The 14,152-nt window shown below is 33.8% G+C and overlaps 2 protein-coding genes across 2 annotated transcripts; one reads left to right on the top strand and one right to left on the bottom strand.

Moving 5' to 3' along the window:
- The first annotated feature begins 975 nt into the window (after window positions 1-975).
- LOC112695449 (uncharacterized) lies at window positions 976-2,964 on the top strand. Its single transcript, XM_025747797.3, has one exon. It carries the CDS (start codon window positions 1,771-1,773, stop codon window positions 2,665-2,667), a length of 897 nt encoding a protein of 298 aa, XP_025603582.1. The 5' UTR covers window positions 976-1,770; the 3' UTR covers window positions 2,668-2,964.
- A 3,472-nt stretch (window positions 2,965-6,436) lies between these two features.
- LOC112695448 (uncharacterized) lies at window positions 6,437-10,397 on the bottom strand. Its single transcript, XM_025747796.3, has 9 exons — window positions 9,652-10,397; window positions 9,384-9,448; window positions 8,625-8,673; window positions 8,186-8,280; window positions 7,887-7,972; window positions 7,707-7,766; window positions 7,485-7,566; window positions 7,215-7,328; window positions 6,437-6,940 (listed from the first exon to the last, which is right to left on the bottom strand). The coding sequence occupies exons 1-9, from the start codon at window positions 9,836-9,838 to the stop codon at window positions 6,770-6,772; spliced, it is 909 nt and encodes a 302-aa protein (XP_025603581.1). The 5' UTR covers window positions 9,839-10,397; the 3' UTR covers window positions 6,437-6,769.
- Window positions 10,398-14,152: the final 3,755 nt, after the last annotated feature.

Genomic DNA, 14,152 nt, shown 5'->3' with positions numbered 1-14,152 from the left:
AAATAGAATAAAATTATTCCATTTTTTATTAATATCATGATTGACACAACTTCACTTAAAATATTTTGGCGTATTGATAATTTTTTTAGATCTATATAGTAGATTTTTCAAAAAAAAATATATATTATATTAAGTGATTTAAAAAAAAAGAAAAAAAGAAAATAAAAATGATAAGAGAAGAGAGAATGTGTGTTGCAAAATAAAAAATATTTAAAAATATGAGTAAAAAAATTTAAAAAATAATTAAAATATAAGAATATTTTAAATTAAATACTATTGAAATGAAATTTTAAATTAAATCTATTTAGGTCAAATTAATTTTAAAAAGTAAATTTAAATTAAATTATATCTAAACTAATTTAATCATTTTTATTTCAAACAGTAAAATTAAATTCAATTCCTATAAAAATTAAATTTAAGGAATTTTCAAACATCCTGAACAAAATTTAGCCTATTCACACTGACAAAGAGATCGGGTGAGGCTTATAAAGAAGTGAATTTTTGTTGGTTGTAATTGGTAAAGTTTATTGTATGATAAATGCAATGTGTTAAAATTATATCTATATTATAAATATCAAAACTGTAGTAAAAAAATATTAATTTTTAAAAGTAAAATAAATTATTATTTTTATTCATGAAATATTAAAATATTAAAAATTTATCTATAAATAAACAAAAATAATTTTATATGATCATATTTATAAAAATTAAAAATATTAACACATTTATACATAAATAAAATTAATATCTTTTATAGGTATAAAATTAATTTTGTTAAGCCAACGAACTATAATTCAAATAATATAATTTCTCAATATTCATTTAAGAGATTGAAGGTTCGAGTTTTTTTTATTTTTTATTAAAAAAAACTAATTTTGTTCGATCATGGTTTAATTTAACTCTTAAAATATTAGTGTAAAAATATTTTTTTTTTTTACTCTTTATAATATTTCCTATCATCATCACAACAATATCATAATGTCCATTTGGAATTTTCCATGAAAGATGATGATGGCTCATGTGAAGTAAACAGAAGACTCACTCTCTCAAATCTCACTTCAACTTTCTTTCTTCACCAGGTAAAAGGCAACCTCACACAGTCACAAACCCACACAAAAATAAAAAAACAAAAAAGTGAAAAAAAAAATATAGTTTCATTTTTCTTTTTTCTCAGTTCACATTCCTTCAATCAATGTAGAGAGCGACATCTACAACAAAACCCAGTTAATTTTCCTTCTCTCTCTTTTCCCCCATCTTCTGTGTCGACCTCCCTTGTTTCTGACGTCGGTTTGCAATTTGTATATCCTCTGTTCCGTTTTCAATTTTTTTTTTTTTGTGGCTTTTGGGGGTTGTTTTCCCTTTTGAAAAATTTTCGATCTTTAGTAGCATTGATAGCGAAAGAAGTTTGCTTTTTTGTCTGCTTCTTCTCTCTAAGCTGTTTTTCACTCCCTACATTCTCCAAAATTGTTTGATTCTCCCTTAATTTCGATTCATGGGTTCTTAACTCTAACATGGCAACGCCCCAATCTAAATTTCAAATCAAAGCCCCAGGAGCATTTTTGCCAACGATTTCTGAGATGGGTTTTGCTGGTTTTGCTGTCTCTGACCAAGTTCAGGTAAGGTTCAATCTCAAGTTCGTTTTGTGTTAATTACTCTTACGCCGGAAAACTGGGTACCATCTGTTTGGTGAAAAGCCTAAAAGAAAAAAAGAAAAAGAAAAAGGAGTCTTGGTAGTTGGATTGAATTGGGGTTCACTTTTGCAAGAACAAAATGAAGGATTTCCCTTCTTGTTTTGGTGAAAATGGAGTTCAAGTTGCAGATTCTTCATCTTCAAGCTCCAGTAAGAACGCTCAGAATCTAGTTTCCAGTTCTTATCAATGCCAGATTCGAAGCCAGTCCTGTGTGGTTACTGTCACGTGGAGTAAGAATTTGATGGGGCATTGCCTCAGTGTCGGGATCGATGACTCTACAAACCAGTGTCTTTGTAAGGTGGACATCAAACCGTGGGTGTTCTCCAAGAGAAAAGGTTGCAAGAGCCTCGAGGCTTATTCGTGTAAAATTGATGTATATTGGGACCTCTCTTCGGCGAAATTTGGCTCCGGGCCTGAGCCATTGGAGGGATTTTATGTAGGAGTTGTTGCAGATCGGCAAATGGTTCTCCTTCTGGGGGATTTGAGGAAAGAAGCTTTTAAGAAGACGAATGTTGGTCCATTGTACTACAATGCAGTTTTGGTTGCCAAGAAAGAACATGTTTTTGGTAAGAAGTTGTATGGTACCAAGGCCGTGTTTTGCAATAATGGTCAAGTTCATGACCTTGTGATTGAATGTGACACAAGTATTAGTGAACCGTCACTTATGATTCGCATCGACAGCAAAACGGTGATGCAAGTGAAGCATCTGAGATGGAAGTTCCGGGGAAATCATACTATCCTGGTAGATGGCCTTGCAGTGGAAGTTCTCTGGGATGTGTATAATTGGCTCTTCAATCCATATCTCGGAGATGCTGTCTTTATGTTCAGAACATGCCTATCTACTGATAAGATGTGGCCTGCTCAACCTCTTTCTGATGCAAATCTGTTGCACTTGTCTTTCTCTCAGAGGTTTTCTGATACCAAATCGCAAGGTGTTGGCTTCTCGCTTATTTTACATGCTTGGAAGAATGTGTAGAGAGATGCAGGAATCCGTCATTGATACTAACAGAGACCATTTTAGTGAGTTTTGATTTATCAAACATGTGATTGAAATATAGTTGGCTATAAATGAGTCCTCTTGCTTGTCTCATTTCCCTTGTCAAACTCATACCCTCAAGTTAGCTGAGCTATTTGAACTGATCGGAAGCCATTTTTTATTCCAATTGGCTGTATATTCGTCTTCAAAGTGTTGATTTTATGATCTATTTTGCTGAAACTAAAATGTTGTGGTTCTTTTTCTTGTGCTATTCAAGTGCATTCCTATTCTCTTTTACTTTAGTGTATACCTATTATATCTTGTTGAGTTTGCCAAATATTTTAACTGTTAGTGTTGCCAATTCATTTGATTATGTAAAAGTGGCACTGCAAGCTGGTGCTTTTGGAAGAAACCTTATTAGCCATAAGTGTAGTAAGTATAGGGGAGCCAAGGTCGGGGAGTAAGATTGAGAAAGATTAGTGAAATGGAATAAATTCTCTATAATCTTCTCTCTTTCTTTCTTGCTGATCTAATAACCCATGCACTGGAATTGGATATCAATATCCCTTGCCTTGATAGAATTGCTTGCTTTGATGCTTGATAATAGTTAACAAATTGTGTATGAGATACTGTCCAATTATATTTGTATGCTGAGTTGAACTTTTCAAGTATGTCACTAGACCACTCTGATGATATTTCTCTCTTTTTAGTACCATTAGCTTCTCTGTGTATGATTCACTTAATGCAAATTATGCACCAGGAAGAAACTTACTACTTAGTAATGTGATTATTTTCTTTGAAGAACATCAACCTTGACATAGCATCTGTGTGGGTAAAAAATTATACCACTATGATAGCCATTCCTTCAAAGGAGAGCCTTCGAGCAATGGTTGAGTTGTCTTTGTGTGACCTTAAGGTCACGGGTTCAAGGCGTGGTAACTGCCACTGATTTAGTTATCGGGTTAGGCTACTTACATTACACCGTTTGGGTGCGTCCTTTTCCTAGACCCTGCTTTAACGCGGGATGCTTGTGCACCGAACTGTCCTATGATAGCCATTCTTTCTCAGTGTTTCTTTCTCTTACTGGGTGCTGCATTTTGATCTTACTCTTTTTAGCATAAATATGTTTTGTTTTGACTCGCTTATCTCTTAAATCATGAACGAAATCTTCTTTGTTCTAACACAAGTATGTGAACATGCGCATGTACACTCTTGCTCCTGAGTAGTAGTGCTATGAATAGATAGGCCATAACAGTACATAGTTATATCCAGATCAACTTGGAATATATTATTGTGATTACTATTTTTTTTTCCAGTCCTTCATAATTCATATAGCCTGAGAAATGAGATGATTACAAAAATCAGATGTATATGATTTAAGAAAGCATCATCCACTTGCACTTTTGAGGAGTCCAGCTCCCAATTGTCAAGTTCATGAAGAGCATATCTTTGCTGCGGATCAGTCAATAACGATGGCTGCAAGTTAATACTTTGGGCCATTATTGTCAAATTGCTACATCATAGCACCCCAAACAAGAATTCAAAGATTACCTTAGAAGTTTGTTGTGGATGTAAGTTTGATCAATAGATAAACATGAAGGGATTGTTTTAGTAACATAGTAGAAGGAATAAGATCAGAAACTTACATTTATACATGGTGTTGGTGTTGAGTTCTTTTGCAAATTATTATATTAAAAAAGGAAAAAGGAAAAAGAAAAAGATACAAGCTTCCTCGTTGGGCAAGCCACGTGTATTCAGACATGTCAAATGTTTTTTCTTGGATCAAGCATTACTGCATTGTTTCTTGTTTCCTTTATCCTTTTCTTTCTTTCAAAAATTGTAACATTCACATTACTTTACGTTACCATCGTCCAACATTTTGATTATGTAGAAAAGTGGTAAAAGATTATTATAAATAAATTATTATTGTAGAATGAGGAATTGCAATGAAATCAGGGAATCTGTAAATTGACATGACATCTAATAATAAAGTCATATTTCTGTTTATGTTGTTTGTCTTATAGGTTGTGCACGATTGCACTTTCCCGCCTTCGGCTAACATAGGATGCCAAAAATTTAATTTAATTTTCATGTATTGACAAAGAGTATAAAATTAAATGTGTTTTAGATGAATAAGGAGTGATAGGGGACAGCAACTTTTGTGATTTATAGTCATCAAGTAGCCATTAATGATGTTTTTAATGGTGTGAGATTTCATCCAATGGTGTGGGATTATTCACTTTTTTTTATGGTTACATGCTGGCTAAAATTTAATAAAGTTGTTGGCTCCTTAGACTTTTTCTAGATAAATTTTGGGTAAAGTACTGATTTAATTCTTAACGTTTGGATTAGTTCTAATTTTGTTTATAACATTTGAAACATCCTATTTTATTTTAAATATTTAATTTTGTCCTATTTTATTTTTATTTTTTGTTAAAATTAAAAAATTTTCTTTTAAAATTAAAAAAATGTTGAAAAGTTCAAATGCATTCATTCATCATTGTATGGAAAAAAGTCAAAAGAATAATTAATTTAGAAGGGATGATGAAAGGCATGAGTCTTTTAAGTATTGACATAATGAAAGGCACAGTTGTATAGAGGTGAAGAATAATTGCAGGTCCTTGAAGAGGAAGTGAGAAGATCACAAGAGTAGAGGTTAACCCCGAAAAAGCTAAATGACATTTTCCGCAGTTACAAAAAGAATGGATCCGCACCAAACATAGCAGCGTCCGGTATGGCCGCTTGCCCAAACGGATTGGGGAGACAATTTCATAAATATGTTATAAAGGCTGCAAAATTGTACGTCAATTCTTAACATCACCATAACACTGGTCCCTACTACTTAGCGGGCTTCACCATCTTCAACCATAATGATGCTTTGCATTGCATGCAATCGATTCCAACATAAACATGTGAGACATAATGTCCAGTGGCCAATGCTATCTCGGTTACTAATTTAATGAAAATATTACTTTTCTCATTGTTGGAATATGAATTGATACGTTATCCCTCATTATACATACCGGTGGAGACTCCGATGCAGTGATTTTTGTGTAAAATTGTTAAATAATTTAATATATTTAGTTAAATTATCATCTAATAATTTTTAATTTTTAAATTCATATAAGACAACTACATATGAATTTTTACCGCACATGCCACAAGTCCACAACATTACATATTATCTTTGTGACGTGTAATTCATTGTCTTTTAATTATGTAGTTGATCAACTATGCTGCATGCAAATAAAAAAAAAGGTGATTAATCATATAGCTGAAAATTTTAAATATATATTCCGATTTTTAAAATTAAAAAATAGATAGATATAGCACAACTCATTGCAACTTGAAAATTTATGCGCCATTTGCATCACATCACTGCATGAATTAACGACCTTGTGTTCTGCGTTGCGGACAAAAGCAGAATGTCTCGTATCGGTGTCGTGTAGTAGTTTCTGATGCGTATGTATATGGTTTTCCGTTTTTGAGTTGATTTGAATTCGTGGCATTGCTTCACTCGACCATTTTCCGCTAAGGATTTGCGTCCACCCGTTTCAACTTTGATGATGGCAGAAAATTATGGGTCAACAAAACAAACTCGTGTCCATGAATGAATGAAAGAGTTCCATGAGAATAAATAATATCTATCAAATTCCATGTTGGTTACAGGTACAGCTGTGTCGTTTGAAACCCGGATGTGGCGTATGTGTGAAAGCTCGCTGGTTCATTGTGTTCTTGAACAAATAATGTGATATTTGACGAACAAAGATGACAAAAAAAAGAAAGGCAAACAAGTTTCCAATTTAAATTGTACAGCCATGAGCCATCTAAAGTACTAGGTTGTCGAAAACAAAAGGTAACCCGACCTTATGGCTGAGTGAAGTCCTATGAAATGGTAATTTTAGATCCACAGGACCTGCTGAAACTTTACACGTCTTAAATAATAATTAAGTTAAAACGCATAACTATATGAATTTTCATCTAAAAGTAGAGAAGAAAAAGACGGGGGAATTCTAACGATGTTGATTCAAACCGGCAACAATCTAAGGCAATGTAAAAAACTCGGCTAAATAAATAACAAGAATCTTCAAGAAATGCTGCATCATGATGTCAGTGTTAAGCTCTTCAAGGCGGTTGTAAGTTGAGGAAGCTTGTCGGGAGCTCTCTGCTTGTAATCTTTCTCCAACATTTTGGCTGCTAGAGATTGTACCTGTGATCCTTCTTTCTCTTCCTTGCTCTTCCCTTTTGTAACCTGTGTGATAGCCGACGTGCACTGGAGAACAGGAGCACAGCTCAATTTTCAGGCATATAAATTACTAGTTGTGTAAAGAACTCATTAATCCCAAGCTTCAGAAGAAAATCAACAATCTATGGAGAAAAATCTTAAATTCATCAAAGCATAACTAAATGATTGCTTTCACTATAACCAATAAAACCTTTTTGTTCATCCCTCCACCAAATAACGCCATGTTAAGTTCTACAGACATGAAGTTGCACCGAACCACACGACAAAACACTCACAAGGGAGGAAGGGAGAAAGAACTCACCAAGCATACACCAAAAAGTGCTCTTGTATTCTTGCCTCCAGTCAGGTCAATAGTGGATGTATAGTATTTCTTGGCAGTTTGGAGATTCTCTAATCCACCAAGTGTATAAAGTACCTGCGAGTATCATAATTTAAGATGATGCTGATGAAGACTGTAGAGCAACTATTGCGCTGCCATTCACATAATCCATGGCATGCAATGTTCTGTGCCCTGCTATTAACATAGCAAAGAAATGGGGAAAAAATCACAGTTCCTAGAGACATAACTTACATCGGCATAGGCTAAGTGGTAGAGTGGCACAGTAGGTTGAGATAATATTAACTCCTCGTAGCAAAAAGCTGCTTGTTTATACCTGATAGAAAGATAGAAATATTAGTCAAATAATAATATAATAATATAATGCAGCCAACTAAATAATCGATAACATACTAAAATCCTAATAATAACTTTTGTCGGATGGAAAGAGAAAAACAGCAGAATAAAAAATCTTACATTTGCAAGGAGACATATATTTCGGCCAGTTCTCTCCATGCATCATGATCTGCCATGAATCTGTTATAATAAGAAAAATAATTCAGACACTTGATCTAGTTTTTTAAGGTACAGGACAAAAATTTCCTTTTTATCATCAATGAAGGGATGGTATAAATAATTACAAAAGGGGTCCCTCACATTTCTAGATATTTATTAAGCCATTCAATAGCTCCTGGAATGTTGCCTTGTGCCTTTGCCATAGCCACTCTCCTCTTATGGATGGTCTGTAAATTAGAAAAAACAACCAAGGGGAGACAAACTTAAGCTTTTGGCTTTCTTTGATTATGCAACCCAGCTTAAATTGGGTGATAAAGATTATGCATCAAATCATATGATAAAACATAACAAAAAAGGAAATCATTGTTTGATCACATAAAGTAAGATAGCAACTAGTATGCTAGTTCCTTTAGGTTTCCCATAAGGATAAGTGGCCTTACTTGATCAAGAGGATTATCCTCCAGTAGGCTTGAGTATGCCTTCTCTGCTAATTCCCAGGACCCCTTAGCTTCAAGCAACAATGCCTCCAACCTGCCTGTAATTTTTCCGCGAGTAAGGCACCAGTGATAAATTTTTCCAGGGAAAAAATATGCAGAAATGCATATGCACAGTGAAAGCTATTTGGATAATTGAGTAATAAATAAGATCATAGGAAGCACAAACACATTTAGCCAAAGTAACACTACCTACATACATAACTCACAAAACTGTACATGCAGTCCCACTTAAATTTGTTTTCCCTTTTAGGCTTCCATGGTGGATTAATGTAGTGCGAGATAAATCATAAGAGTTGCGTACTTTAGATTGTGCTATATTCTTGACAAATTAAAGTTACCATATCCATAACATAAAAAAAGTGCAAATTAGAAGGTAACTTACCAACTCGTTTACTGTCTGGGAATTTCTTCCGGAGAACCTTTATACAATCCTGATAAATAAGTAAATTATTGTCAACTTCAAGAGGATAAAACCTCAAGCCATTAGGTTTCTCATCACATATGAAAGGAAAAAATACATCAAACACTCAATTTTGGGAACATAAATAACATGATTGGCAGCATACAAGTTCATTAGCACACTGGTTTTCAAAAATCTAAAATGCTAACAAGATCAAAACATCTTGCCCAAAAATTTTAATTAGAATGATACAACCTTTGTGAAAGAATCATGATTCATGCTATAGCCAGATATTGTAAAACCATTATTTTCTCCATCCACCACCACCACAAGAGAAAAGGGGAGTAGGGGACTCAGACTTATAAAAGCAATTGGCCAGAAGATGAAAAGCAGCCAAAGACACCGCATTTCTCATCACTCATAAGTGACGTATATGTTGTACAACCACCATGCTCCATGAAAACAAAGGTATCAAATAATCATATAATTCATTGAAGAACACATCAGCAACATTATAACACTCATGCCACCTCCATAACATAAGTAAGAATTAGAAAAGCAAAAATATATACATTAGTAAAAAAGACATTGCATTCACAACATTGTTGAATGATCATAGAACTAAACTGAACTGCAAACCAACAAAGATACCTCAACAAGTGGAAGCAAAGATTTCATAATTCAACGTGCAAAGCATTGTATTAAATGAAAGAGACTAAGGGAGAGGAAAGAGATCAACACCTTAGCAACATCAAGACTTTGGCAATCCATAGCCGCAACAGCAACCTGTTCATACAAAGTCCACTCTGCATCAAGAAATAAACAATCAATAGTCATTCAGAAAAAGTAGACTTACAACTGAACTGAATTTTAGTCAAAAAGCATTCCATCACTGCAACTAACAGAAACCTAATATATAAAGGAAATCGGTACATAACATAATGAAATAATCAGAGAACTAAAAGCATAAGAATGAAATTAGGTCAAAAAGTAAGGGTATGATGGTGACCTTCAGGGCCAAGAGCGGATCGCTTGGAAGGATTGTTCAGGATGGAGAGGCCATGGTTGAGGACTTTGTCTGAGCGGCGAAGCTTGAGCTTCCTTACGAGACAGAGGTACTCCCATGCTCCACCTCCGGCGTTGTCCACCTGGCTCTCGAGGCGGTTCAGTTGGTTCTCCTCCGTTTTCGTAACCATCTTGTGCCCCAATTCACACGCAGATCGAACAACTGATCGATTTTATTCGCAATCAGAATAAGAAAAGAAAGAGTAGTGTCTGCTCTCGGCGGCTTGGGAGGGTTTGAGGTTTGGATCTGATGCAGTGATGGTGTTGGAGTGAAGTGTGCGCCACAGAGAGACGCTATCTAAGGTCCAAATTGACTTTGGATGGATCGCACTTCCCACGTTCACTTCCACTGCGCCACCCTCCTTGCCAACTGAACTCAATTAAGGGGAAAAAAAAATTATCTCCAATATTGAAATCTAATCTAATCTAATATAATCCAATATATTTCTATACTCTAAAATAATAACAATGAGAATATAAACAAAAGTTTGTGTACACATTTTTCTTTTTAAAATATTTTTATTAAATACTTTGAAATCAATAAAAAGTAGATTAATAAACACATTAATATCTATTAATATACTAGTTTAAGTAATCTTAATATACTTTGTAAAACTCTTCTACACTATTTTTTTCTCAAGCATTGGTCCATAATTTTAAAGTTTGGTATGATTAAAGCAATTGAATCTTAACATTAGTTGAAGATAATCTCTTCTACTTAACCACACTCTTCAAATTGGATTTTTATTATTAATTATATTATTTAAAAATGCAATTGACATATAAAATTAGAATTCTGTTAGGTAACTAAATAAAAATATAGTCAACTGTAATTAATCAATAAAAAAATTCTATTAAAACAACAATGCTAGGAACCAACTCTATATAAGCCAAGAATCAACCAACTGGTAAATCAGAGACACCGATAACTTTAACCGGATGTTGCTACTGATAGGCACACGGATGTTTTTTTTCTTATAATTTGGATGGTTTTGAATATGATTTCTATGTTTCATGTGTTACGCATTAATAAAACATAATTAATTATATGAAACCAATTAATGAATGATCAAAGCATCTGTTCCGTGATTCTCTCCTAACACTAGCGTATCTTCCCTCATGTTTTGAACGTGATCAACAATAATTTAACAAATAAATTATAAATTAATAAAACTAATTATAATTAATTATGTTGTTCCATTCTTGGCTGATTATTAGTTGGTTCCATATACTTTTCCCTATTAAAAAAAATAACACCACAATTCAAGAATCACCTTAATTTCACTTTTAGTAAAACAAAAATATATATATATAAAAAACAAAAAAAATATCTAAAACTAAACAAAACAAACATCTAAAATTGACTAAATTCTATAGTGATCTTTGAGATTCATAATTTTCACTATTTTAGTCCTTTATATTCAAAATTCACTATACTAATTTTCGAGATCCAGCTCCAAACATCATATTAGTCTTTGAACCCTTTATAGTGAGCTAATTCTAACTTGTCACGCTAGACACAGGACTAACTAACGTCGTTTTGTTTTAGCTCTTACACAAGGTAAAAACGAAGTCGTTTTGGAGAATGAAGGAACGATTTGCACATCATATAAACTCTTCTTCGTCTCTCGTTTTTGCCTTGTTTAAGCGCCAAAACGAAACAACACCGTTTAGCCATATGTCCAATGTGACAAATCAGAGCCAACTCAATACTTAGTTCACTAATTCAGTACTAGAAAGGATCAAGGGACCAATATAATGCCCAAAACTGGATTTCGAGGACCAATATAATAAATTTTGAATTTAAAGGACTAAAATAGTGAAAGTCATGAATTTAAGGACCACTTTGAAGTTTTAATCTACAAAATCATAGTAAAAAACTATCCAAAACTTTTTCAATTATGGTAAAGAAGAACGCATCACTTTTGGATATAGAAATATCTAAAACCTAATAAAAGAGAGATATCCAAAAGCATTTTAAAAAATCATCCAAAATTTAACAAAAGAAACATCTAAAACTATTAAAAAATAATTCAAAACCTAAAAAGAAGAAATATCTAAAACATAAGAAAAAGAAACATCTAAAACATATTAAAAAAACCACAAAAAGCAAAAATAAACATCTGAAAAGTAACAAAAAAATCGTCTAAAATCATTGTAAAAGATTATTCAAAACTCTTTCAAATATGGTAAAGAAGAACACATCACTTTCGTCGTCATTCGTGGCCTGCCGTATTTTGACCCTCCTCCACCATCACATGCATGACAACTGCCTTCTCTGCTCGTGTCTCATCTTTGCGGTCCCAAGAAAAGACCGCCAGTATGAGTGACGGTGGCTTAGCCACGATCGGAAGTCCGCAGCGGAACCTACGAGATCCGAGATCTTCGCCCTTCCCCGTTGCTGCTCCATCAAACTAAATAGAACTTGTTTAGTCTTTTTTGCTCTCCTTCTCCTTTGCGACGGCGCCGTCCACGGCGCTATTGCTAATCGTTTGTCATGTGACATTGGTGCTTGAAGGGGTTCTATAGTTGACTTCTTCAGCCAAATCTATTTCGTGCCATCCACAATCGCCTTCATCCAAATAGCTTGATTCTGCATCTAGGGAGGTTGGTACCAGATCCAGATGCTCCAATTGTATATCTAAAGTTTTTGCTTTTGAATTTTTTTTTAATGGCTATTGAGTAGTAGAAATTATGAATCATAAAATGTCATAGTTTATGGCAAGAAGGAGTAGATCTAGCAAGGACTAGGATGGCGGCAGCGATTTGGGGGGCATTGGAGATCATTGGAGGTGGTTGAGCCAGCTAAGGATTGCGTGCGAGGAAGGATGAGGGAGGTGATATCAGGATATCAATGGCTATTAGAGTTGAAGGAAGGAAATGAAATGCAATTTTTTGAACAATTTAGAATGAGAAAATGAGTGTCTAATCGTTTATGCAATGACTTGATTTTCAATTATGGTTTAAAACCTAATAAGGTATTAGTGAAAAAGAGATGGTAGCAACATTCTTATACATGCTTGGGCAAAGAGCTTCTTATAGAATGTTGGAAGAACAATTTTAACATTCAGGTAAAACCATATTTCATCAATTTCATCATGTTCTATTGAAGGTTTCTTAATAGACTAAAGAAGAGGGGTTGAATCTATGACCTCCTTTTTAACTCTTGTTCACTTAGCTTCAAACTGGATTCAGAACTTATTTGCTATTGAGTCTGTCAAGTTGATATTTTAACATACAATTTTCTTTTGTCTCTTCGCAAAAGGATCAGGAACAAAGCAACTCTTTATTTTTGGATTACTGTGACTTCTGAGGAATAAGCAATTCATGAGACACTTTTGTTTGTCTCATATCGAAGGAAAACAGAAGAAAAGTAGAGAAGAGAGAATCACACAGCCATGTATACTGATTCAACCACCATGTACAATGTGACATACATTCAATCTCCACCACAACAGTGATTGAATTTTCACTATCTTTCACCAAGATTACATTCACCAATTTTTTTAAGATTCAACCTAATCCTATCTGGGACAAACTTAGCTTCTACCCAAGCTAGATTTGGCAAGGTTCACTCCTAAACTTTCAACCACTAAGTGCTCACCCAACTTAGTAAGGAAATTTCTCAAGATCATGTGTACAAAGTAGAAATACAAACAAAAGAGTTTGATATAATTTTCTGGCTTTTTCTTGATAACTCTCTTTGTCTTTTCTTTCAATAGCTTTTACTGATACCTCACTTAATGCATTTTTCCATTAGAAAGAAACAAAGAAAGATGAACACTGAAAAACATAAAATTTAATGTAAAATCATGAAGGAGAAGAAGGGATAGCTTGAAAGCTATGAAGACCCAAACTTATGGCTCACTCCTTGCTTTAATTTCTTGCTTTTTATCCCTTTAATAGAGGAGTAAAGCTTCCAAAACTTGAACTTAACTTGAATAGCTTTGACTTCTTCTTTCCCAAATAACACAGCAGCAACGCAGAAAAGAAATGGAACGATAATAGTGATTAAAGTTAACATGCATTATTACCTAGCTGCTTTTCTTTCTTCCTTTTTCAATTTTCTTTAAGGATCTATGCCATTCATCAATACTTTGTGCACTAAGTTTCGTTCTTGACCCTTGGTTTGTAGCAAAACTTCATAACCTCCATTTTCTTTTTAAGTTTCTTGTTTGGTACATGTAGGAATAAAGAATCTTCAACAAGCTATAATGAAGTACAAAATTGGAAATAATTTTCTGATTCACCTTTGATTTGATCTTTACTTTTGTGCCCTAACCTCTGACTTTTCTTTTTCTTTTCTTTTTGTTTCTTGATTTTGGCAATCACTTTTTTCTTCTTTATTTGAGCTCTAATCAAAGCTTCCTTTTCTTGGTTTCTCTTATAGCTAATTCACGTGGGTTGGAGAAGAGATAAGAGAGAGAATGAGTTTGGTCACTTTG

This window comes from Arachis hypogaea, chromosome 6 (assembly GCF_003086295.3).
Source record: "Arachis hypogaea cultivar Tifrunner chromosome 6, arahy.Tifrunner.gnm2.J5K5, whole genome shotgun sequence".
NCBI lineage: Eukaryota > Viridiplantae > Streptophyta > Magnoliopsida > Fabales > Fabaceae > Arachis > Arachis hypogaea.
The sequence above is the reverse complement of the archived record's forward strand: the minus strand, read 5'-3'. Positions and strand labels throughout refer to the sequence as shown.

What these genes read in the sequence shown, in the direction of transcription:
- LOC112695448 (XM_025747796.3), bottom strand. Translation starts at nt 9,838, where the DNA reads ATGGTTACGAAAACGGAGGAGAACCAACTGAACCGCCTCGAGAGCCAG. An exon ending in AAAGTCTTGATGTTGCTAAG is followed by an intron (nt 8,674 to 9,383) that starts GTGTTGATCTCT and finishes CTTATTTATCAG; the next exon opens with GATTGTATAAAGGTTCTCCG. An exon ending in ACCACTTAGCCTATGCCGAT is followed by an intron (nt 7,329 to 7,484) that starts GTAAGTTATGTC and finishes TGATACTCGCAG; the next exon opens with GTACTTTATACACTTGGTGG.
- LOC112695449 (XM_025747797.3), top strand. Translation starts at nt 1,771, where the DNA reads ATGAAGGATTTCCCTTCTTGTTTTGGTGAAAATGGAGTTCAAGTTGCA.